This window comes from Lithobates pipiens, unplaced genomic scaffold (assembly GCF_037356315.1).
Source record: "Lithobates pipiens isolate NorthernLeopardFrog02 unplaced genomic scaffold, aLitPip1_a1.2 Scaffold_8, whole genome shotgun sequence".
In the NCBI taxonomy this organism is placed as follows: Eukaryota; Metazoa; Chordata; class Amphibia; order Anura; family Ranidae; genus Lithobates; species Lithobates pipiens.
Genome location: NW_027507903.1, coordinates 143,243,087 through 143,266,903, shown reverse-complemented (window position 1 = coordinate 143,266,903; position 23,817 = coordinate 143,243,087). Strand labels below are relative to the sequence as shown.

The window sequence follows — 23,817 nt, the reverse complement described above, 5'->3', positions numbered from 1 at the left end:
TTTTTTTAAAGGCCTCTCCCCCATCTGCTATAATATTTGCATAATGTTAGTAATGTCTTCCTGCTTCTTTCTTAGAGATCAATAAAATATTACTCGATCTCAGAAGCAGGCAGGGGCCATAGAGGTTGTGGGAATATGAAGCCCGCTTGTGCTTATTTCTGGGATTAGGTGCAGCTGGCTACCCAGCATGCACCTCCTGACCTCGCACCTGTGTAGTTTCTTCATGACAGGTTGCCATAGTGCTGTGCCACAATATTTGCCCCCATCATAGAGCTGTGCAACATTCATTTTCAGAACCACCTAAGTTTACTGCACTTGCTTCTGCCACTCATGCAACCGGTGCTAAGGATTCCTTCTCCGCTGCCGCTCGGTATCCGGTATAATGAAAAAAGTGTCTACAGTTCAAAAATGGCACATAACTCTTCCTGGCATCACATCATTTCTAGTTTTGAAATAACGCAATGCCAGAAGTGGAGGATGCGCGCTGACTCCTGGGATTGACAACACTGATATCTCCTGGAGTGGAATTGCGTACCTTGTGGAGAGGTGGGACAGAAGTGAGGGAATTTGTAAAGAAAAAAGGTATTTAAACAAAACGAAAAAAAAAAAACATAACCAAAAAGTAATGGCACAGGGATCAGCTACCAGTGGGGCCGTGGTTACTAAATGGGGTGGAACTCCGCTTTAAGTCAATCTGTCAAACCCTGCACCGTGATTTTTATGTGAAGCTGTCTTTTTTAGATTTTTTTTTTAATCTGTATATTCTATTATTATGGGTTATCACTACTGATCTTAATACTGCCTGACTGAATACGCCAACTAAATTTAGGGAAATACACAATGGAGTTCATCTACTAAAAATGGAAAGTGCAAAATCTGGTGCAGCTGTGCATAAAAACAAGTCAGCTTCCAGGTTTTATTTTTTTGTCAAAGCTTAACTGAACAAGCTGACATTAGAAGCTGATTGGCTACCATGCACAGCTGCATGAAATTTTGCACTTTCCAGGTTTAGTCAATCAACTCCACTGGGTCAACAAATACACATGTGGCTTATTTAAGACAGAGACCAGTGTGTAAAGTATTCTAACCCACAGGCCAAAATTTACAGCCTACAACTGTTTTGAACACAGCAAATTGTAATCTATAGCAGTTTAATGAACTTTGTGTGTCTTCTATGTTGTTTGCACTGCCTCCATAAATAAGCTAAGACAAACTATATTTCAAAATGAATTTTGCATCCCATTTTAAAGTTATATCTGTTATTGTTTATTACAGAGAATATGATCAAATACACTGGAAGTCCAGACAGTCTTCGTTCTCGCACACCCATGATAACACCAGACTTAGAAAGTGGAGTCAAAGTGTGGCACTTAGTGAAGAACCATGAACACGGAGACCAGAAAGAAGGGGACAGGGGAAGTAAAATGGTGTCAGAAATCTATTTAACAAGATTACTAGCTACTAAGGTATGTCTTAAATAAATAAAGGAGTTCATTTATAGGCAATGCTTATGTGGCTATTTTGTATTAAACAGAAAAAACAAACAAAAAAATTAAAAATTGTAAGAAAAGGGAAACTGAAACAATATATATGTGTACATATCTCGGAGCTGAAAATATGTATAATAATGCAACATTTTGTTTAAGCAAAAATTAAAATATATCAAAATGATTGGTTTAAAAACCTCACAAATTCTGAAAGTGCAAATGTCATAGGTATGGCCACCTCAATTACAAATATAAAAAAACTTACTGCTAGAATTACTTTCTTTTTGCTGGTTTCCTCCACTTCTTCAGGATGACTGTAATAGATGAATAGCACACTTTAGTAACACATTCAATTGATCACTCCCTTTGATATCACTTCCCTACGTGGGATGATATCAGATGGAGTGATCAGTTATATCTGTTACTAAAATTAACATTAACTAAACAATAGTGCAGTGCTGTCTCACCATACAAGATTAAATACATTCATATACATTATGTGTCATAGACCAACTCTAGGTAATTATTCATATAAGCTTACAGCACATATAGTGATAACATTATCCACGACATATATCAATTAAAAAATGCTTAATACTTAATTGCACCTGTATACATCTCGCAAGGGCAGTGCGTTCCCATGTGGTGCGAGAAACATGCATGGAATGTGTATTTCCATACTATGTTATAGTGTGAACAAGGCCATAATGTGCAAACAGACTTTTCTTTAAAGTTCTCTAAGGGTGCTTTGTGTGCATCCTACAATTATGCAAATAAGATTTTCTTCACAGTGCAAAAAATAATTTCTTCAAGGTGTGGATAGCTACAGTAGCAACCAAAGTATATCAAAGTAAATCACAGCGCCTATTATTCGACACAGCTCCACCCTCTAGGGTGGACCTCACATATTGTACAAGGTCAAAAACCTGCTTTAGTACTTAGAAGGATGTATCACTATACCACCATCTCATAAGGCAAATGCACAAGACAAGATGATAATGCTTAAAAACATTTTAATACATGCACACACAAAAGCAATTATAAAATAAGTGCACTATAACTGTGCACTAAGTAAAACTCATTCAGCATATGTAAGCAGGAATGTGAGGAACACTGTTTCTCACTCAAATAATGTTTCAGCCCACTTCCAGTTTCCAGTGTCATGACGTCAATGCACAGACTGAGGCCGCGTACACACGCGGGGACTGTTCGCTCAACTTTGTCCGCTGAACAGTGTTTCGGCGGACAGTCCGCTCGTGTGTGGGCTTTCAGCGGACAGTTTCAGCGGACAGTCTGACGAACAAAGTTTTTCGGAAATTCCGAAAAACTGTCCGCTGAAACTTGGTTTGAGCGGACAGTCCGCCCGTGTGTAGGCTTGTTCGTCAAACTAAGTCTCGCGCATGCTCAGAAAGAATTTACACGCCGAAGGTTGCATTGCAGTGTATAGGACGTCGTTTTCCAGTCCTGTCGTACGTGCCGTTCACGTCATCGCGCACGGTTTCAGCGGACTGTTCGTTCGTCGTGTGTGGGCAAGTCCGTCCATGCTAATTTTGAGCGGACTGTCCGCTGAAACTGTTTGACGGACAAAGTTGAGCGAACAGTCCCCGCGTGTGTACGCGGCCTCATGGGTTGCATCTCTAACTTCCTCAGTCATTATTTGCTCTGTAAGCCTGTATGATTGATTGCATTGGTTTATATCACATATACGGTATATGTATTCAATTTTGGCGGGACCGTGCTAGACTATAAATTGTTTTTCTTTTTAATTTCTGAAAATACATTTCTGCTAGGTCCTGGCAGCTTAGTGGGGGATAAAATGATAGTGCAGAAGAATATAAAAAATATTATTGTGTGTCTACAGGGTGTTCCAAATGTCTCTATACATAGAAACATTTACCAAATGTATATTACACACATATATATATATATATATATATATATATATATATATATATATATATATATATATACTTTGTGTGTGTGCAGAAAGAGTTGGCCAGTATATAAATAATATTTTGTAAAATGTTGGCATTATTTTTTGTAAATAAAGATACATTTAGCTGCAATTTCCCATTTTCCTATGTATGGTGACTTTTGGGACGCCCTGTAAAATGATTTCAGTGGGTGAATTCACTGCAATGCATGTATCAAGTTACTTTTTTTGTATTTGGGTCATTTGGATGTACAAACTTCAGACTCAGCATATTGCTGGGCTTGAAAGGCAAAGGGATGCAATGTTTGTCTCTATGTCTTTCAAGCCCTGCACTACACTGAAACAGAGGCTTGTACAACTGAAAGACCCATCAATCAATAACATAAAAAGTGACTTGTCACTGTATATGAAGTTCCGTGTTGTGACGAGTGCAAAAACCTCTATAGTGGAAAAACAAAGCAACTTTTATATTCAAAATTTTTTATTAATTTATCAAAAGTGGAAATACAAGTCAACACAAGAAATAGAGATTCCAAAAGAAAATGCATAGTTACAAAACCAGAAATGACAAAATATATCCACTGACTTTAGGGGGCTCATTTTAGACAGTGAGGGCAACTAGTTCAAGGAGATGGGAAAGAGGTCTTCTACATCAAACTGGAAAAACGTCCTTGAAAAAAGTTGAGAGCCTTTGGAGCCATCTGTCTCCCACATATAATACCGTTTTATTAATTCTAACTAATTTGATAACAAATACATACTTTTTTGTCAGGTGATTGGAATAATTAACACCTATGCCTACGTCTAGGCACCAAATATGGGATTATTTAACTATAGCAGGATAGTTCCACAACTTTCAAACATACCATCCTTTTCTTGGATGATCAACATCTGTCTTGACATATTCCATGGTGACAAGATTATCATGCCTGTGCTAACTGTGTTGATATGAATGCTGGGATATGTCCCTAACATTCTTCAAACTGAAGAAGCCACAAATAAGCCATAAAAGCCACAAAACATCTTCATAATATTAGATACTACTACTATTACTACTACTACTCCTAGCTATACCATGACCTGGATACGTGAAAATGTTTACAAACATATGTAGCTCAATGTAACTACTGTCCATATGATACAGAAGAAATACCGTACATAATTTCTGGGGAGTATTTATGAAAGAAATCCAGGAGAAAGAAGGAAATCAAAGAATACATGGATTATGATGTGGACAAGGAACAAGAGAGCCTGGAGTCAAAAAATGGATATCAAAGCAACAGATAGCATGGAATAATCTGAACCTGCTAAGGCTGAAGAATGAGAGTGATAGGAACAACAGTTTATCAAACATGACCCTGCTGTATCCCCTAATATAGAAATATAAACTTATTTGTGTGTATAAATATAGTCATACAGTACTGTGTCTGTGCATACAAATTGCAATAGCGTGTCTCCTGGTCTGGGAAGCAGGTAGCAACCCACAAATAATATCATTCCTAGCTATGATTACCAGATTCAGTCTATTGAATTTCTTTTAGCAATCTCCTTACCTTGTGGCACACAACTGCTAAATATTGAAGTATTGTAGGACTCTCCTATCAAAGGCTGGTACATATGTTCCACAGATAGTAATAATGAAAGAGATCATCACCATGATTAGCACCCACAATGACTAAAACACATCATTTTACCCCTTTGGATCTACAGCAAAGTGAAAGATTTTAATGAACCATGACTCTGATTCAATGTGCTGATCTCTTTTAATGAAAAAGGTCACCAGATGAACTTGAGATTGTTGGATCTTCCTGTGAGGGAGGTAAGTATAACATTTTACTCCAAGACTGCCCTTATAACCTTGCACTCAAAACAAATATACACAAATCCATATATACCAGTGTGAGGGTGTTGTCTGACATACTGGGGTTGATTTACTAAAATTAGAGTGCAAAATCAGGTGCAGCTCTGAGACCAGTTAACTTTCATTTTTTATTTTTTTTTGTCAAGGCTTAATTAAACAAGCTGAAATTTGTAGCTGGTTATCAGGCACAACTGCCCCTAAATTTAGCATTCTCCAGTTTTAGTAAATCATCCCCAATGATTAAGCACTTTGTGTGAAACTTGTCTGCTGAACAGTGTGGATCCCTCATGTGTCATGTTTTTAACCTTTGATTCTACAATAAACCAACACATTTTTCTTCATCTCTGGAAGTGCCGTGTTTAGTCTTTGTTGCATGGATTACCCAGGTTGCGGACCTTGGCAGGCACCCAGTTTTGTTGCCACAGCAGTATCAAGAGATCTTTAATTAGCAGACAGCCTTGGAGAGGTGTACATTCTACTCCTCTTTTCCATCCCCACTGTATATTTGTATGTTGGAATGTTTGTTGCCATCAAACCATGTTATGATGGTTTGATGGCTGTGTGGAATTGAGACCCATAATGACTTTTATAGCCATTAATTTAAGGAATGTTCATAGATGCTAAAAAATATTTAAAAGAAATAATACAAGGACGAATAGAAAATGATTGCCAGTAGGTATATAAATACAATTTCAAATATTCTCCTTGGAAAGCTTGGTCTGTGGGGGTGGTCATAAAAAGTGCTCAATTTGAAGATACTGTATTGAACAAATAAACACAAATGTGATGTCTGTAAACTATGGACATGCAATTGTATCCCCTAAACATAAGAGGCAGTTTGAAGCTGCTATTCTCTGTTCTTCCCACTAAGAAATGGGAGTATTAAATGTTGGAAAAAATGTTATTGCCATTCTGGTTTTACACACATTCTGTTCTTATCTCCTGGGCATACTTTATAAATGTACCAATGTTAGTTATTTCTCTTTCTATGCAATTATTTTCTTTCTATGTATATGTAAATAAACTATAGAATCCCCCTAAAATGATAATCCAAACCAGTACCGTATATACTCGAGTATAGGCCGACCCGAATATAAGCCGAGGCCCCCAATTTACCCCCAAAAAAACTGGCAAACTTATTGACTCGTGTATAAGCCGAGGGTGAGACATGCCTGTCCATCCCTGTGTGTGTGTCCGTCCATCCCTGTGTGTCCGTCCATCCCTGTGTGTCCGTCCATCCCTGTGTGTGTGTCCGTCCATCCCTGTGTGTCCGTCCATCCCTGTGTGTCCGTCCATCCATCCCTGTGTGTGTGTGTGTCCATCCATCCATCCATCCCTGTGTGTGTGTGTGTCCATCCATCCATCCATCCCTGTGTGTGTGTGTCTCCATCCATCCATCCATCCCTGTGTGTGTGTGTCTCCATCCATCCATCCCTGTGTGTGTGTGTGTCCATCCATCCATCCATCCCTGTGTGTGTGTGTATCCATCCATCCCTGTGTGTGTGTGTCCATGTGTGTGTGTGTGTGTGTGTGTGTGTGTGTGTGTGTGTGTGTGTGTGTGTGTGTGTGTCCAGCCTACCTGTGTCCCGAGCCTGTGTCCCGTGCCTTGCCTCCTTGCCTCCGTCCCGTGCCTTGCCTCCTTGCCTCTGTCCCGTGCCGTGCCTTGCCTCCGTCCCGTGTCGTGCCTTGCCTCCGTCCCGTCCCGTGCCGTGCCTTGCCTTGCCTCCATCCCGTGCCTTGCCAGGATCGCCGCTCTTCGTCGGCGCCTCGGCGGACATTCTACCATTCAAACGCCGCGCCTCCGCCTCCGCCTTCGCCTGTGATAGGCGGAACACTGAATTTCCCAGCAGCCTGTGTTCCGCCTATCACGGACATCGTCTCATCCTCGTCCGTAGTACGAGGATGAGACGATGTCCGTGATAGGCGGAACACAGGCTGCTGGGAAATTCAGTGTTCCGCCTATCACAGGCGAAGGCGGAGGCGGAGGCGCGGCGTTTGAATGGTAGAATGTCCGCTGTCTGTCTGCTCGACACGCTGATCGAGCAGGCAGACAGCGATGACTCGAGTATAAGCCGAGGGGGGCACTTTCAGCCTCAAAAAAGAGGCTGAAAATCTCGGCTTATACTCGAGTATATACGGTAGTTAAAAAAGTAGATGGAAAATGAAGCTGCAGAGCTTAAATGTTAAATAGTGGTATAACCTGCCTAGCCATACAGTGTGGCAAAACTGTAAGAATCACTAAAAATTGCTGAAATTGGGAATCCTGTGACAGAACAAACTATTCATATATGTATTTCAACTTTGCATTTATCTGTTTGCCTGGAACATGGTTTAAGTATAATTTTCAAGAACAGAATTTCTTTTAAAATGCAATCCCAAAAAACATTTCCTAGTGTATTAAAAAAAATACTGTTATGCATGCTGCTTGCTGAACTCTATGCAAACGGGATTCACTAAGTGCAGGTGTTTTCAGAACTAGAATATTCATTTCCCTAAAACTTGCATAACACAAGCAGGTGTTGTCAAAATCCAGCTTTGATTAAATTCATTCCCTCACTATGCTCAAATTATTTTTCATCTTCATAAAACGGTTTGATTACATTTTTTTGTTTAACACATAACTTCATTTTAGTTTTTTTTTTGTCACTCCATAACATACTGCACATTTCTAAATATAGTTAAAATGGAATAATGGTTTAGTCTTGTACATGTCAATTTTTGTAGAAATACAAAAAATGTGTTATAAAATCACAAATCACTGCTGCTTATTTAGTCCCTTGGTGCTGGCTGCGTGCAAATATGCGGCCTCTTGGTGCCTGGTCCTTGGTGCTGAGAGGCCACATATTTGCGTGAATTGCTGTAAATACAGCTTTTCCCAGATCTTTTTCTTAGTTATATATTCCAGAATAAAAAACGTAATAATAAGTGAACAGTACATGGACAACGTATAGTGAACACTGAATGGACTTAAGAAATAGAACTTAGAGCGCTGATTGAAGTGCCACTACAGACATCGAGAGAGCACGGAAACAAACAAATAGGATGTCACACTCCAAAAGATCCAGCCAAAATACATGGAAGTAATATACGGCTTCAGTACTATAAATGAGGGCAAAACACATCAAAGGGGCATGGTCTGAGAGGAGCCGGGATGAGGCTGTATCTTACTTCCATGTATTTTGGCTGGATCTTCTGGAGTGTAGCTCTTGTTTGTTTGTTTTACTGCACTAAAGCAATCAGGGGTTTTCAGATCACATGATTGCTGAGGCAGCCACTCACGGCGGTCATGTGATCTTAAGTCCTGCCCAATCTCCCAGTGTCATAAACCTTTTAAAGGGCCGGGAGATGCCAGAGAAAAGAGGTTAAAGTGAAATTATAGGCAAATGGCTAAATAAACATTTTCAGCATGCATTTGTTTACTGTTTACCTGAGGATTTGTATTTTTGTTCTACACACCTATGCTTGGCTAAAAGACTACTCTGTCACTTTTCTGCTTTGCGTTATTGCTACCTGAATCAGCTTAACTGCTACCCGGGTAACCTCCCTGCTCCTTAAACAGGTGGCAATGCTGATTAATTGTCCAATGGGCAGGCTGGAGGCAGAGAGATGATATCTACCAAGAAGAGCTAGAATGTGTTATTAGGTAAAGTCAGTTCTGGGTTGGCAGCTCATTTTGCATTCCCCACCACTTCTAAAGTGTTTAAATGTAATTTAATTTAAATTTAGTACCTTAGTTCCAAGGATAATATATACACTACAGCAAACTATTTACCCACAATATTGAATTAATTTTGGAGAATAATATGCTCTACAAAATTCTCCATAAGCGCTATTTTAGTGACCTTGTGTATATCTAAATTTTTCCTTTTGAAACCTTACTTGCTAAGTCAGCCACAGTGTTAATGTTATCAAAGTTGTTAGTAACTCAGCAGAAACACATTCCATAACAGGTGCAGCAACTTGTTAAATTTGTAGAATGTTGATGTAGACATGTGCAGAAGAATCAGTGATGAGCAGTCCTGACATAAAGACCAAGTCTTGGTCAATATGCAGTTAGTATTTTCTCCCATATGTATGTTTTTTTCATCTAAGGCTTTTGATCTACTACCACAATGCAAAGCCTTTTAGTAGTAATTTTGTGATCCTATGATTCTGCAATACTGTGCATTGTCCATCCAGGGAACTAAATCAAACAAATGGGACACCACACTCCAGAACAGTGTTTCTCAATTCCAGTCCTCAAGGCACACCAATGGGTCATGTTTTCAGGCTTCCCATTATTTAGTACAGTTGATTTGATCAGTTTCACTGCCTTGGTAATTACCACAGCTGCTTCATCTGAGGGAAATGAAAACTGAATGAAAACATGACCTGTTGGGGTGCCTTGAGGACTGGAGTTGAGAAGCCCTGCTCCAGAAGATCCAGCCAAAATACATGGAAGTAAGATGCAGCTTCAGCCCAGCCCCCCCTCCAGCCACGCCCCTCTGTTGTGTTTTGCCCCCTCCTACAGGGCTGAAGCCACATTTTACTTCCATATATTTTGGCTGGATCTTCTGGAATGTCATGTTCCATTTGTTAGTTTCAGTGCATTCTTGCTAGGGCCAGGATGAGCCCTTTTAATACCTGTAGTGGAACTTCAATCAGGGCTCTAAGTTCTATTTCTTGAGCCACATTGTTCATCCAGTGTTCACTACAGATTGTCAATTTACTGTTCACTTATTATTACTGTTTTAATTCTGTAATATATAACTAAGAAACGGATACTATTTATTAACATTTGCTTGGTTTTTAGTATCTGACATAGTTGACTGCTGTGATCAATATTGTATACTATTTTAATAGTGTTTTTGTTTTTTGATGCAGGGCACATTGCAGAAATTTGTGGATGACTTGTTTGAGACTATATTCAGCACAGCACATCGAGGTAGTGCTCTTCCCTTAGCCATCAAATATATGTTTGATTTTCTGGATGAGCAAGCAGACAAGCACAATATCCATGATCCCCATGTTCGACACACCTGGAAGAGCAACTGGTAAGTTTTCAGCCTTTGACAACAGAAAAAGTCAGTGTTATATTGTCCAATATAATCAAATTGTTAAGGATATTTGGCAAAGTTTTCAGTGTGAAAACAAGAAGAGATTATTTTCCAACATCTTCCTGGCCCTTTTTAAAGTGTAGTTCTACTTTTGCAGTCAAATTTGAGAAACCCTCCGCTATATGTTTGTTGTATGTTTCCATTACAGTTTCCAGTATCACTAACGTTTTTTTTTTTAATTCTTACATTTTATTGGTGTTTGCAATAGGCATTGGGCAAACTGCAAGCTACTGTGAAAAATTTGAAAAGAGAGGAAATCAATGCATTCCCACCGACAAAGAGCAACATACTGAGTTTTCAATGATGAAATCCAGCTTCTAGATCTTTAACACTTTGTTAGGACAGACAGTGTTCAAATCTAGTTTTCCTAGTTGAGGTCTGCCAGCAATTTACAGACAATACAGACAATTACTAATTGTGGTAAACCTTAATTCCCCCTGCATAGCAGAGGTAGCATTCAGTTTTGGACTTTTCAGAAAACAGCAAGTAAAAAGTAAGCAGCATTTGTTTAAGTTATGGCATGTTAATAAGAACATGTCACAAATGTAAAGTAGGCATTATGCCAAATTTGGCTGCAAAAGTGTAAATATACTTTAAGCCAGTGATGACGAACCTTGGCACCCCAGATGTTTTGGAACTACATTTCCCATGATGCTCAAGTACACTGCAGAGTGCATGAGCATCATGAGAAATGTAGTTCCAAAACATTTGGAGTGCCAAGGTTCGCCATTCCTGCTTTAAGCTAACCCTGAAACTTAACTAACCCATACTGAAAACTTGACCTAATCCTTAAAAGTAATATTAAAAGTAATATTTAACACCTAAATGTAACTTTTAACAACTCTGAAAATTAATCAGTGGTAGTTAATCTAAACTTAACTATTAACCTTACTCTAATACACACATGAAGGGTTCATTTTATTTTTTAGCACACCTAAAATATACCCTAAACACAAATTAAATCAATGAATCCAGTAAACCCACAGCTCTTAAATCTATACCATACCTTAGCCTAACACCGAATAAATCCTTGGGGAACAACACTTTTTGGGTGATAGAACCAATGTTTATAATAATACACCTTTTTTGCCAGTATATTATTGCATTGAGGTCTGAACACCAAGAAACACTGATTTAATTAGAAGAAAATTGTCCACCCATGTGGATACAATACATGCTTAATTTAAACAAAGTATTTAGTATATAATAATCTGTTCAGTTATCCTGTATGATTAGAAAAGACTATTAATTTGGTTGAAGAGCATTAACAACTATTTTTACAAAAAAAGAATAACCTTCTGCCCTACCCATAGATAATAAAGTAGATTATGCTCTTATACTGCAAAAGGATTTTCTCCCCTCCAAATTATAGAGGGCATGTCCATGGTAGCCATGGGCACATAATCGTGGACTGTTCAGGGGATAACTGGTCAATGAAATTGGTTACAAAGTCAGTTAGAAAAAAAACGAAGGGTGCCCAGGGAGATCGTATGCCTAAGATATGTCTTAAGACCACCCTCACGGCTAGTTTTAGCTTGGGTCCCCATATCCTGTATTAGATCCTGGAAGCAGTTGCAGCCCACAAAGGCCTCAAAGGGTAACTCCACTTTCATGGGAAAAATATATAGCAAATAAAAAATAATATAGCATATGCAATTGCAACACAAGACATTGCATAATGTTAATGAAAATTATCTTTCCTTTTCATTCTACAGCTGCTGTAATTTTCTGTATAATTCAATGCAATATGGCAACCTGGAGGCATTCTGTACACAGCTGGATGCCCCCAAAAATGTAATATCCTGCTTTTATGATTGGCTCACTGCACTAAGATAAAAGTCAGATTTTAGGCATCTTCTGCAACAAAAATTTAGTAAGATGTTTCTAAAGAGTTAATCACTTCTAAAGTTATGCAGGCACTGCAGTGTTTCTCATTAGAGCCCTGCAAGTGTATCAGCTAATCATTAATGAAAAGGTCACTCCTATTCAGAATTGGTATCCAAAATACATTGAAAAGCAAAGCAGAAACAGACAGGACAAACTTTGTTTACAACAAAGTTTGTTAAAATCCTTATAAGAAGGAATTGTTTTTTTTCCCCTCAACAAAAGTGGAGTTACTATTTAAAGTTTCAGCAGCCCCTTTCACTTTAATCAGAAATGTAATAGTTATAGGTTCTGAACTTACCCATGAAATTATCCCCTTTAAAATATACTGCCACTGACGTTTACACTAAATGCAATCGCTATAAATAAACTGTTGATTTTAATAGTTGTAATTCACATATTTGGACTGTAAAATAATTTTCTTGCATGTAGCCAAGAGTGTTACTGCTGTGGAACATATTGACACTTCACTGTGGATATACTACAGTGCACACACTAATTATTTAGGAATTGCTAAGGTTTATTGGAGAGCAATTCAGTAAAACTATTCTGACAGTAGGGCCCTTTAAAGGGTCCTGTGCCAGATTACAAAAATCCCTGCCGCCAGTTTCGATAGCTTTACCGACATGTGTGTGAGATTACCCTCCCTGGCTTGTATGATTATGTCAGATTTTTTAATCTCAAAGTGGTACATTGTTTTGCATAGAAATTTGGCGTTTTATATTGTAGGCCTGTAATTCTTAAGAATAATTCACTTAAATATGTCCAAAAAGTCTAGTAGACATCCCGGGTATTATAAATTTGAAACACAAAATCATAAATTATAATATAATAAATAACTATAAATAATAAATATATATATATATATATATATATATATATATATATATATATATAATAATTCAATTTATTTCCCCACAAATCACTATCACTCAATTCTGAAAGTGTTTAAATTTACTATCACTGTTTTCTAGCTGGTCTAAAACCACTTTTGACATAAAGGGACACTTTTTGGATGCCATGGACATTCTCAAGTTTCCAGGTAGAAAGAACAGTATATATAATATTAAAGTGCAGGCAGGGCACTGGACAAAGCACAAAGGGAGGTGAAATGATTTGATACACTAATGTAATCTTACAGATTAAAGTGTACTATATGTGTTATGTTTTTTGTGCTTTTTGAACTTGCCACTGGGCTCCGCCATGCATGGTGACACTCGCAGGGAACGGAGCCCATAACACAGAGCATCAGGTGGAGGATCTAGTGGAGGGCTCAGCTGGGGGACATTGCAGGATCCTGGGGACAAGGTAAGTTACCTGGACCAGGATTCTGCAATGCAATCCCAAGTGTGACTCCGAGTTACCGCTAATGGTAATGAAAATTAATCCAGAGCCACACTCGGGAATACCGAGAGGGGGGTTAAGGAAGTTTTTACTAGTGTCACTATTTAACAAATGGCACTAATACTGCACCAAATTAAAAAAATAATTTGCTCCATTTCATAAATAATGAAACTAGAGGTAATTGAGACTAAACTAGAGGCATTTAAGAATAGCCAATAGCTTCCTTGCAACCAGTGATGCTGACAGTGGGCAGAGACTGATGGGGAAGCCCTCTCCATCTGGTTTGTCCTCTCCATCTGGCTGTCAATTTGCCAATTGCATGTTGTCATTCACAAGCAGACCTAATGGGCAACTATTGTCCCTGAATCCCCATCAGGCTCTGCCCACCCTGCTACAAAACTTTCCAGCCACTATACTATTTGTGTGACAGCCACACAAGAACAGAGTGTCTGCATGGACTCTTCAGTCTTCAGTCTCAGCCTTCAGCCTTTGCATGCAGTGCTTCCCACACTATCTGCTTTGCACGTTGCCTTCCACAACATTTGGAAGCGTAATGGAATTTTAAAGAGTGTCGTAGACACTTTATTTAAATCCCCTGATTGTGTTATATATGTGATTGCAAATTCAACATAATGCAGTGTGCATTTTCCTGTTAATTTTAAAAAAAAATCTTATTTTTCTCTGTACAGATGTTATTAAAAGTTTTCTTTGTATAGCAATTTTCATTTGTACTGTTGAACTTCTAGAAGAATGCAACCATGTTACAACTGTATGTTAGTTTTTAACAAGTGTTTTATATCAGAATTAGGGGAGGCTCACAATTCATTAGTTGACATTCAGTTATGCAAGATCTATATCTTGCTGCATCACATAGTGCTAGTGATTGAGAATGACAGTGTATTTTCCTCTATGATTAAGGGCTTACTGAAGCCTGTATTGTAGACTCATTGATGTGAAGGTCTATAAGAAGTGACTCAAAGTTAATTTAATCTGATTGCAAAGAGATAATTTCTTCATTTCCTCCCTCCCCTCCCTCATCCCCTTTAAATAAACCTCCTGCTCATTTAGTCTGAGTGGCTGCAATCAGTTTGAGATTAAAAGCGCAGATAATGGTAATAATATGCTAATGCTTCATTAGTCAGACACTTATTGGTGCCCAGGCTGTGTATATGTGTCACTGCGGTGTCCTGATCCAGCTCATTGTCACAGGGGACAGGAAGAATACCACATTCCCAATGTTCTACTGCCAGAAATATGTACGTTAGAGGGTAAAGAGCAATCATCATTGAAAGTATTTATATTGGGGATAGATACAGGGCTGGATTGTTATTGTGAAACATAGCTGGATGGTTAGCTTGTATACAAAGTTAGAGTGGATGGACATAACCTATATTAGATGTTTACTAATAATTTAACTGCTAAATTAAGAGATGTCTGGCCATGCTAATAAATAAAAAATAAAAAAGTGCATGATCTGCTGTAAAGTGATCATAACCTGACAAGCAGGTGAACATTATAAGATGAGCTAGACCTAAGAAGAAAGCTGCAGTTAATCGGCTATGATTGCAGTATTGCCCCACCATGTGCAATCAGTTGCTGTTCTGTGCTACTATTCATTTTACATTGATTGCATTACACACAGAGATAAGTAATTAACAATTTTCAATAATTAAGTAGCTCTGCTAAAATCACTCAGGTAGCTGAACCCTAAGAAATTATAATTTTTTTTTTTTTTTTAACTTGACAACATTGTTGACTATTGAATTAGTCAGTGCATAAAACATTGATGCCTTGCAAAGTGCAGTAACCCTTACCAATCACAAATCATCTGTTAATTAATCTTCCTCAAATAAGGCAATTTCCTGTTTCTATAGATTTGTGTATCGCATGTCACTTTTGCATAACTTGACCAAATAAAGGCAGTTGTTCAAATGTTGACAAATGCATTTTGGCTTCTAGAAAGATACCAGATTTTTTTTCACTTTAGTCTTCTACTTTTAGACACAATCCATTATTAACATATTAATTTACTAAATAAAATGAATATTGCTCTGACTAGGAACCAACTGTCAATTAATAGGGCACATGAGAGCGCTAGGAGAGTGGTAAGGAACACCAGGTGAAGTGGAAGCAGCTTCTCTCAGATTAGGTCTTGAGATCCTAATGCACATGTAAAAAACAAACACAAGAGGGCGCCTCCATCTAGGTGTAGCGATTTATTAACCACTTAATAACCGGCCTATAGCCGATTAACGGCTATAGGTCGGTTTGCTATCTCTAAGAGGCCGTTAATTAACGGCCTCCCGGAGAATCGTTCGTGCGCGCCCCCCTGGGGCGCGCACGCCGGAACATCCGTGCTCGCCGAGTTCACGGGACCCGGCGCAACACGGATCGCGGTAAAGGACCAATGGCAGCGGTCCTTTACCACGTGATCGCTCCGTCCAATGACGGAGCGATCACAAATGTAAACAATTCGGCTTGCCGGGTCAAGCTAAGGTCATCAGTCTCCTCTCCTCACACCGATGCAGCGTGAGAGGAGAGGAGAACATCCCAGTGAAAATAAAAGATAACCGTGAGTGCCCAGCAGTGCCCAGCAGTGCCCAAATAGTGCCAGAACAGTGCCAGAACAGTGCCAGACCAGTGACAGACCAGTGCCATCTATCACCTGTGCCACATCTGTGCCACCTGTGCGACCTGTGCCACCTTTGCCACCTCTGTGCCACCTCTGTGCCACCTCTGTGCCACCTCTGTGCCACCTCTGTGCCAGCAGAGCCACCCCAGTGCCACCCCAGTGCATACCAGTGCATACCAGTGCCACTACAGTGCATACCAGTGCCATACCAGTGCCACACCAGTGCCACACCAGTGCCACCTGTGCCCATCAGTGCCACCTGTGCCCATCAGTGCCACCTGTGCCCATCAGTGCCATCTGTGCCCATCAGTGCTCATCTGCGCCACTGCAGTGCCACATCAGTGCCGTCTGTGCCCACCAGTGCCGCCTGTGCCCACCAGTGCCGCCTGTGCCCACCAGTGCCGCCTGTGCCCACCAGTGCCATCTGTGTGCTAATCAGTGCCACCAGAGCCACACCAGTGTCACCAAAGTCACTATAGTGCCCATCAGTGCCACCTGTGCCCATCAGTGCCACCTGCGCCCATCAGTGCCACCTGCGCCCATCAGTGCCACCTGTGCCACTGCAGTGCCCCATCAGTGCCGCCTGTGTCCATCAGTGCCGCCTGTGTCCATCAGTGGCGCCTGTGTCCATCAGTGCCCACCTGTGCCCATCAGTGCCCACCTGGGTGTTAGCTTTCCAAAATGGGGTCACTTTGTGGGCGTTTCTATTGTCCTGGTGCTCCAGGGCCTTCATAAGTGTAATAGGTGGTTGAGGTATTAGATGTGTAATTTATGCTCCTAGAACGCCTGAAGTTGCTACTTCAATGTTGGACTTGTGTATGTGGCCAGGCTGTGTAAAAGTCTAACACATGTGGTATCACCGTACTCAGGAGGAGCAGCAGAATGTATTTTGGGGTTTCATTTGTGGAATGTATATGCCGTGTGAGAGAAATAGCCTGGTAAAATGACAATTTGGTGTGAAAAAAAATTAAAATAAAAAAAATCTTTATTTTGCAAAGAATTGTGGGAAAAAATTACAACTTCAAAAAACTAACCGTGCCACGTACTAAATACCTTGGAATGTCTACTTTCCAAAAAGGGGTCATTTGGGGGGTTTTTGTACATTACTGGCTTGTTAGGGTCTCCAGAAATGAGATAGACTGTCAGTACATCAGCTGTGATCAAATTGATACATTTTCAGTGATTGGCACCATAGCTTGTAGACCCTATAACTTTCACGCAGAATAAATAATATCCACTAATTTGGGTTATTTTTACTAAAGACATTTAGCAGTATACATTTTTGGCCAAATTTATGAAGAAAAATTACTTATTTGCAAAAAATTTTAATAGAAATGAAGAAAAATGCTTTTTTTTACAAAATTTTCGGTATTTTTTCATTAATAGCACAAAAAATAAAAAACGCAGAGGTGATCAAATACCACCAAAAGAAAGCTCTATTTGTGGGAAAAAAAGGACGAAAATTTCAGATGGGTACAGTGTTGCATGACCGAGTAATTGTCATTCAAATTGTGAGAGCACTGAAAGCTGAAAATTGGTCTGGTTATTAAGGGTGTTTAAGTGCCCAGTGGTCAAGTGGTTAAAAAATAAAAAGACCATAAAAATGAACTTACTAGTTAAAAGTGGATCAAGGCTTGTCATAACCCATTTGGACCTCCAAAGGATCACCGTGAGGCTGCAGAGAGCTCTGCTGGCATTTGGCTGGATGTATTTTTGGCATATGAAGGTGGATTGGAAATTGCAGCAATACTAAATTTGCACTGAACAAAGGGGCATTCGCAATTACATCTTTGAATCATATCAGAATTGCACCTGAACCGCTGTACAACCACCTTTGACAATGATAAGGGGGTACTCTTGTCTGCCCTGAAACATGTAGCCACTTCCTGTCATCATCACCCAGTAGAAAGGAGTGATGTTTGGAGCCGCAGCCACCTTGCTACTTCTGGAAGCTGCTGTTGCTTATGTTCCAGCCTGAAGCCTGGCAGCTGCACTTCCACCAAGAACTCTGCCACATGCCTGCAAAGCCCTGCTGCCTCACAGTGATCTTTTGGGGGTCTATATAGGTTTAATACAAGCTTTGATCCACTTTTAATGTTTTATTGTCTTTTATTCTGTTTAATAAATCGCTACACCTAGATGGGGGTGTCCTGTGTTGTGCTTGTTTTTTATATTTATAAATTAATAGCTTCTTACTCCGGTGCTCTTTAAGCCTAGCACTCATGGGAACATGTATCACCTTTTCAGATGCACTACTGTTGCATTTGACTTCAGTTTGAGAAACTTCTGAGATCATTCAAAGATCATTCCTGTTGACTTGTGTAGGTGGAAAGAGGCAGTTCTGATCGTGAACAAAAGCCTGTTGACATATCCAGTGCAGGACCAACATCAGAAGAGTGTCATGTATCTTGTTAGATGGCATGGCAGAGAAGCAGAATAAATATATTTATAAAATATAAGGGCATACATTAGCACATATATCATACTGCCCTGTTCTAATCATATTCAATGTAAGCACCAGCATTAACCCACTAACAGTTACACTATTTACATGCCCCTCCCCCCCCCATTAAATCACAATTGTTTAGGATGGCTTGGTGGGTCCAATATGATACGAAGGCCATGCTTTTTCACTGAATGTGAAATCTGATATTATATTTCCAGGCCTTCACTAAAATTAGGATATTGGGTCAAGCAAAAGCCATTTGTGTGGTTATACTAAAAGGCACTACAGAGCTATATGTGGAAAAGAGTGGGTATACATGCTAAATACATACATGCTAAATGAATTAGACGATACACAAAGAGAATAATTCAAAATGTAGGAAGAATACATTTAACTTCTGAATTGATTTATTTGGTTCAACTGTGGCCATCTATTGTCACAGTGTTCTTTTGACAGCTTTGTTTTTTATGACCCTATCTTCTAGCCATTTTAATTTTTAATAGTAAAAAAGGTTTGGATAGGGTGCTGGTAATTTTTCATGTGGTGCTTACTTTTAGACAGGACTTATTGTTTGATTAATGTTAAATGTTAAAAAGGCTGATAAATTTACTTTAAAACGGAAATCCAGACAGATATATCATTGGCATTAAAACATCATTGAGCCCAGTTATACATTTTAGCTTGCTATATTACCCTGTACAACAGACTGGAAGAAGCATAGTCAGAATTCTGAGGCAGGAAGGCTCTATTTTCATTCACAATGCTTTCAGTTTAACATGGTGAATATGCTGAAAGAATGGGAGAACACTGGAAATTTACCAGTGTGATGCTTATATTTAATTTTTCAATCAGCTGGCTGGAGTGGGTTGTTGAGCTTGCTGTGCTGTCTGTCTTAAATGATTTATAAAGGCTCTTTTTTACTAAAAGAGAAGTATGGGTTTAAGAGAAAAAAAAACAATATTCATCTACGTGAATGCAGCATCGGTCTGATGTAGCATCTTTCCCCTACCGTCTCTTAAACCAAGAACTGAGCGATCAAACACTGCTGATCACTCAGCTCTCAGTTTTCAGGCTGAAGAGAGCTGGTTATTGTCTGGCAGTCACTGCATTCTCTAGTCCAGGCATCTTGGTGGATCCCAACCATATGGTCAAGATCTTTTCAGAACCTGGACCATCTCTGTGACATCAACCGACAGCGGGCTTTAGACTGCTGTTGGCTGAAAACAGGTCACAGAAGTGCAGAAAGGACTACTATCCTGTGATTCATAGGAGAAGCACAGCCAAAAAAGATTTGGCTATACTTCTTCAAAATATTAAGTAGATTTAAAATTACCTTACACAGAGTGGCCCTTACCCCCTCATTCTGGGACCCACTGCTAGTGATTTAGGCTCCTCCAGAGCTCCATATGCTACCATAGGAAATCTACTTCCCGAGCCCTGCTCTGTTCCTCCATAGACATGCACAGCATGGCTCCCACTGCTGCCTCTCTGTCCTGTGAGACGGGGGGAGAGAAGAGAGCCACTGCAGATGAGCACAGCGCTGGATCGAGTGATGACTCAGGTAAGTATTTAGGGGGGGGGCGATACAATATGGGTACTTTTTTATCTTAATGCAGGGAATACATTAGAATAAGAAATGTTTCCCCTTAGAACCACTTTAAATACAATATCTTTTGATCAAATATATGTATATATATATATATATATATATATTGTATATACAGTATTCATTCCAGTTGTGTATTTAGTTATATAGTTGGCTTTTGTTTTGTTTGTATTTTTTTATTTATTAAAGTATTTACCATATATTTATTTTTCTTGCTAGCTTACCGTTGAGGTTCTGGGTGAATGTCATCAAAAATCCTCAATTTGTCTTTGACATCCACAAGAACAGCATTACAGATGCCTGTCTTTCTGTGGTGGCTCAGACATTTATGGACTCATGCTCAACTTCAGAGCACCGTTTAGGAAAAGATTCACCTTCAAACAAGCTTCTCTATGCCAAGGACATCCCAAGTTATAAAAACTGGGTAGAAAGGTACGTTTTAAAAAAATGGTTAAATAACTTTATCTTGTCTCAGGAATTTTACAAGTGTTTCTTGCTTATTATGTACACTAGCATGGTAAAAGCATACTATGGTGCTTTTTTGTCAAAGGCAAAATTGCCACAATTTTCACTCTGATGGTGTTAAAATAGAAACCCCAAGATCCCTAATGCACATACCACAGAGATTCAATTCCATGTTTATAGTTCTATTACCCTTTTTCACGATACTTTTATGGAATTTATCAAGGAGAGAACAGACATGTGTTTATCACCACAAATTGACAAGTTCTTTTTTTTTTAATTGCCTCTCTGGATTAGCAAAGAGTAGTTTTTTGGGTTAAATATAGTTAGCTTTTTTGCTGTTTTTGATCTCTTTCTAGTTCAACATAAGCAATTTAAGTAAATTCACCTTGGGAAAAATGCTGCCAATAATGTAATACTTGAGTCACTTACCAAAAACAATTATGCAGATGAAAAAGTCAGGGAAAAGCCAGAGGTCCTTACTTATATACCCGTTTCAAGTCGGTGGCATTGTAAAAGGCATCTAGTAACCTCAGAAGTAGTAATGGTTACCTCCACATTTTCGGTTGGCAGGTTGTTCTTAAATTATAGTAGTAAGTTAACATTCTAGGTGCTAGTGAACTGAAAAGAAATGGTGGGTAATTTTTCACGTTTTTTTAATATACTGCCATTTAATACCAATCTTAATGTTCTTGTACAGTCAGACAACCAGGAATTGGCTGCCCTTTGTGTCCATATATTCAACCTCACATAAGTCTTAACCATCGGATACGCCTTTACAAGATGAAAATTTGCATGTGTGAAAGGAATTTCTATTGCACTACTATGGTGGTACATGGAATTGAATGAAAAATAAAATGTTAATCCCCACTGCTTGCATATAAAACACATCTATACAGTACCTCCCTGTACCTCTGATGATCAGTCACAGCAGTCTAACGGACTGTGTCAATGGGCTTTGGCCTTGTGTTGATGGCATCAGTTTTACATCAGTTTGAGATGCCTTTCAGATCATTAAGAGTTCATTGATTCGTGCATTTGGCTTGCAGTTGATAGCCTTCTGCCCGGCATTTGACCTTCTTCAGGCAGGTTTTGCACTTCTATAGACTTGTATATGAATAAAACACCCACTTGAAGTGAACAAAAGCTTGTTGGCACAGGCCCTAGAGGTGCCATAAATATGAGATAAATGCCAATTAATCTGGAAGTGTCTAGCCACATTTTCTACCTTTAGAAATGTGGATACGTAAAAGGCCTGGGAAAGGAAGACCCAACAGATAGTGGTTTGGATCTAACTGGAATGGCACAGTAGATAGACTTTGAAGGAGGGGCATTACAGTAGCCCAAAAGGGTTGATTAGTATAACGCTGCCAGAAAATATGGAAATGAGAACCTACAGTGGGCAAAATACTTATCTGATCCCCAGCAGATTTTGTAACTTTGCCCACAAAGAAATGAAAGGTCAAAAATATCAACCAAAAATCCAGAAAAAACACATGATACAAATGTTATAAATTGAGCTGCAGTTCAGTGAGTAAAATAAGTATTTGATCCCCAAGCAAAACATGACTTAGTACTTGTTGGAAAAACCCTTGTTGGCAAGAACAGAGGTAAGACTTTTCTTGTAGTTAGTGACCAGGTTTGCACACATCTCAGGAGGGATTTTGATCCACTCTTCTTTACAGATTTTCTCTAAATCCTTAGGGTTTATTGGCTGTTTCCTAACTCAAAGTTTCAGCTCCCTCCATAAATTTTCTATAGGATTAAAGTGGTTGTAAACCCAGTTTGGAAGAAAAAAAAAACTAACAGCTGCAATTCAAAGGCATAATGAGCTAGTATACATATCACACTAGCTCATTATGTAATACTCACCTGAGATTGAAGCTTGCGCTGTGGTGCCCATACACAGCACCAGCCTGCGACATCACTCCCAGGGGTTACTTCCTTGTATCGCGGCTCTGGTGCTGTGATTAGCCTGAGCCGCAATGGCGTCACTCCCGCACATGCGCATGGTAAGGGCATACTCACTGAAGCAACGGCAAATACGTGCCATTGCTTCAGTTTGTGTCAGTTTGTGACATTGGCCCATGCAAACACAGGGGATATCTCCCAAACCGTACAGGTTTAGGAGATATCCTGGGTAGCTACAGTTAAGCCTTATTATAGGCTTACCTGTAGCAAAAAGTAGTCTGTAAAGGGGTTTACAACCACTTTAGGGTCTTGAGACTGGCTAGGCCACTCTTTTACCTTAATATGCTTCTTCTTGGGCCACAAGCACAGAGATGGAACATAATGCTTTGGGGCTGTTTCTCTGCTAAAGATACAGGCTGACTTTTCCACATTGAGGGACTAATGAAAGGGGTAATGTATTGTAAAATCTTGGATGAGAACCTTCTTCCCTCCGCCAGAATACTGAAGGTTATGGGTGGGTCTTTCAGCAATGACCCAAAACATACCGACAAGGCAACAAAGGAGTGGCTCAAGAATAAACACATTGAGATCATGGCATGGCCTAGTCTCCAGACCTTATTTCTATAGAAAATTTATGGAGGGAACTAAAACTTCAAATTGCCAAGCGACAGCCAAAAAATTGTAAAGATTCAGAGAAGATCTGTAAAGAATCTTCCCCATTGTATATCAAAGCTACAAGGCCAACACAATCGCGAAAAAATTAGGGGTCATGGCAATGTATAACTTCAGATGTTCTGTGCCAAAACATTCAAAGTTTAATAGCAGTCTCTCTCTGCACCCGCATCGGGATGTTTTATATGCAGAAGACCAAATCTTATCCCAACAGGGAAGAAGAATAGGCCTCTGGAGGATATGAGACCATTTTCACATATAGGCGTGCAGGTCATTAGTAAGAGGGGAGGCTTCATGAAATATTTCATAAATGGAGGTAATTAAATGGAGCTGATAAGGGCCCTGAGCACAAATATATTCAAATTTAATGTAACTATCCAGGATAAGGGTTGATCTTATAGTGTAAACTTGTAGGTATTCCCTAATGCCAATGTCAATACTTTTTATAGAGATTACATTTGATTCACTGTTCTATTTAAATAT

At 39.4% G+C, this 23,817-nt stretch overlaps 1 protein-coding gene across 1 annotated transcript in view; it reads left to right on the top strand.

Moving 5' to 3' along the window:
* The window catches only part of PLXNA4 (plexin A4), a 946,574-nt gene that overhangs the window by 906,287 nt on the left and 16,470 nt on the right, over positions 1–23,817 (top strand). Inside the window, exons 28-30 of the mRNA XM_077468718.1 lie at positions 1,276–1,466; positions 10,145–10,314; positions 20,509–20,721. Of these exons, the coding sequence (XP_077324844.1) occupies positions 1,276–1,466; positions 10,145–10,314; positions 20,509–20,721 (574 nt within the window). The remainder of the gene's footprint in view (positions 1–1,275; positions 1,467–10,144; positions 10,315–20,508; positions 20,722–23,817) is intronic.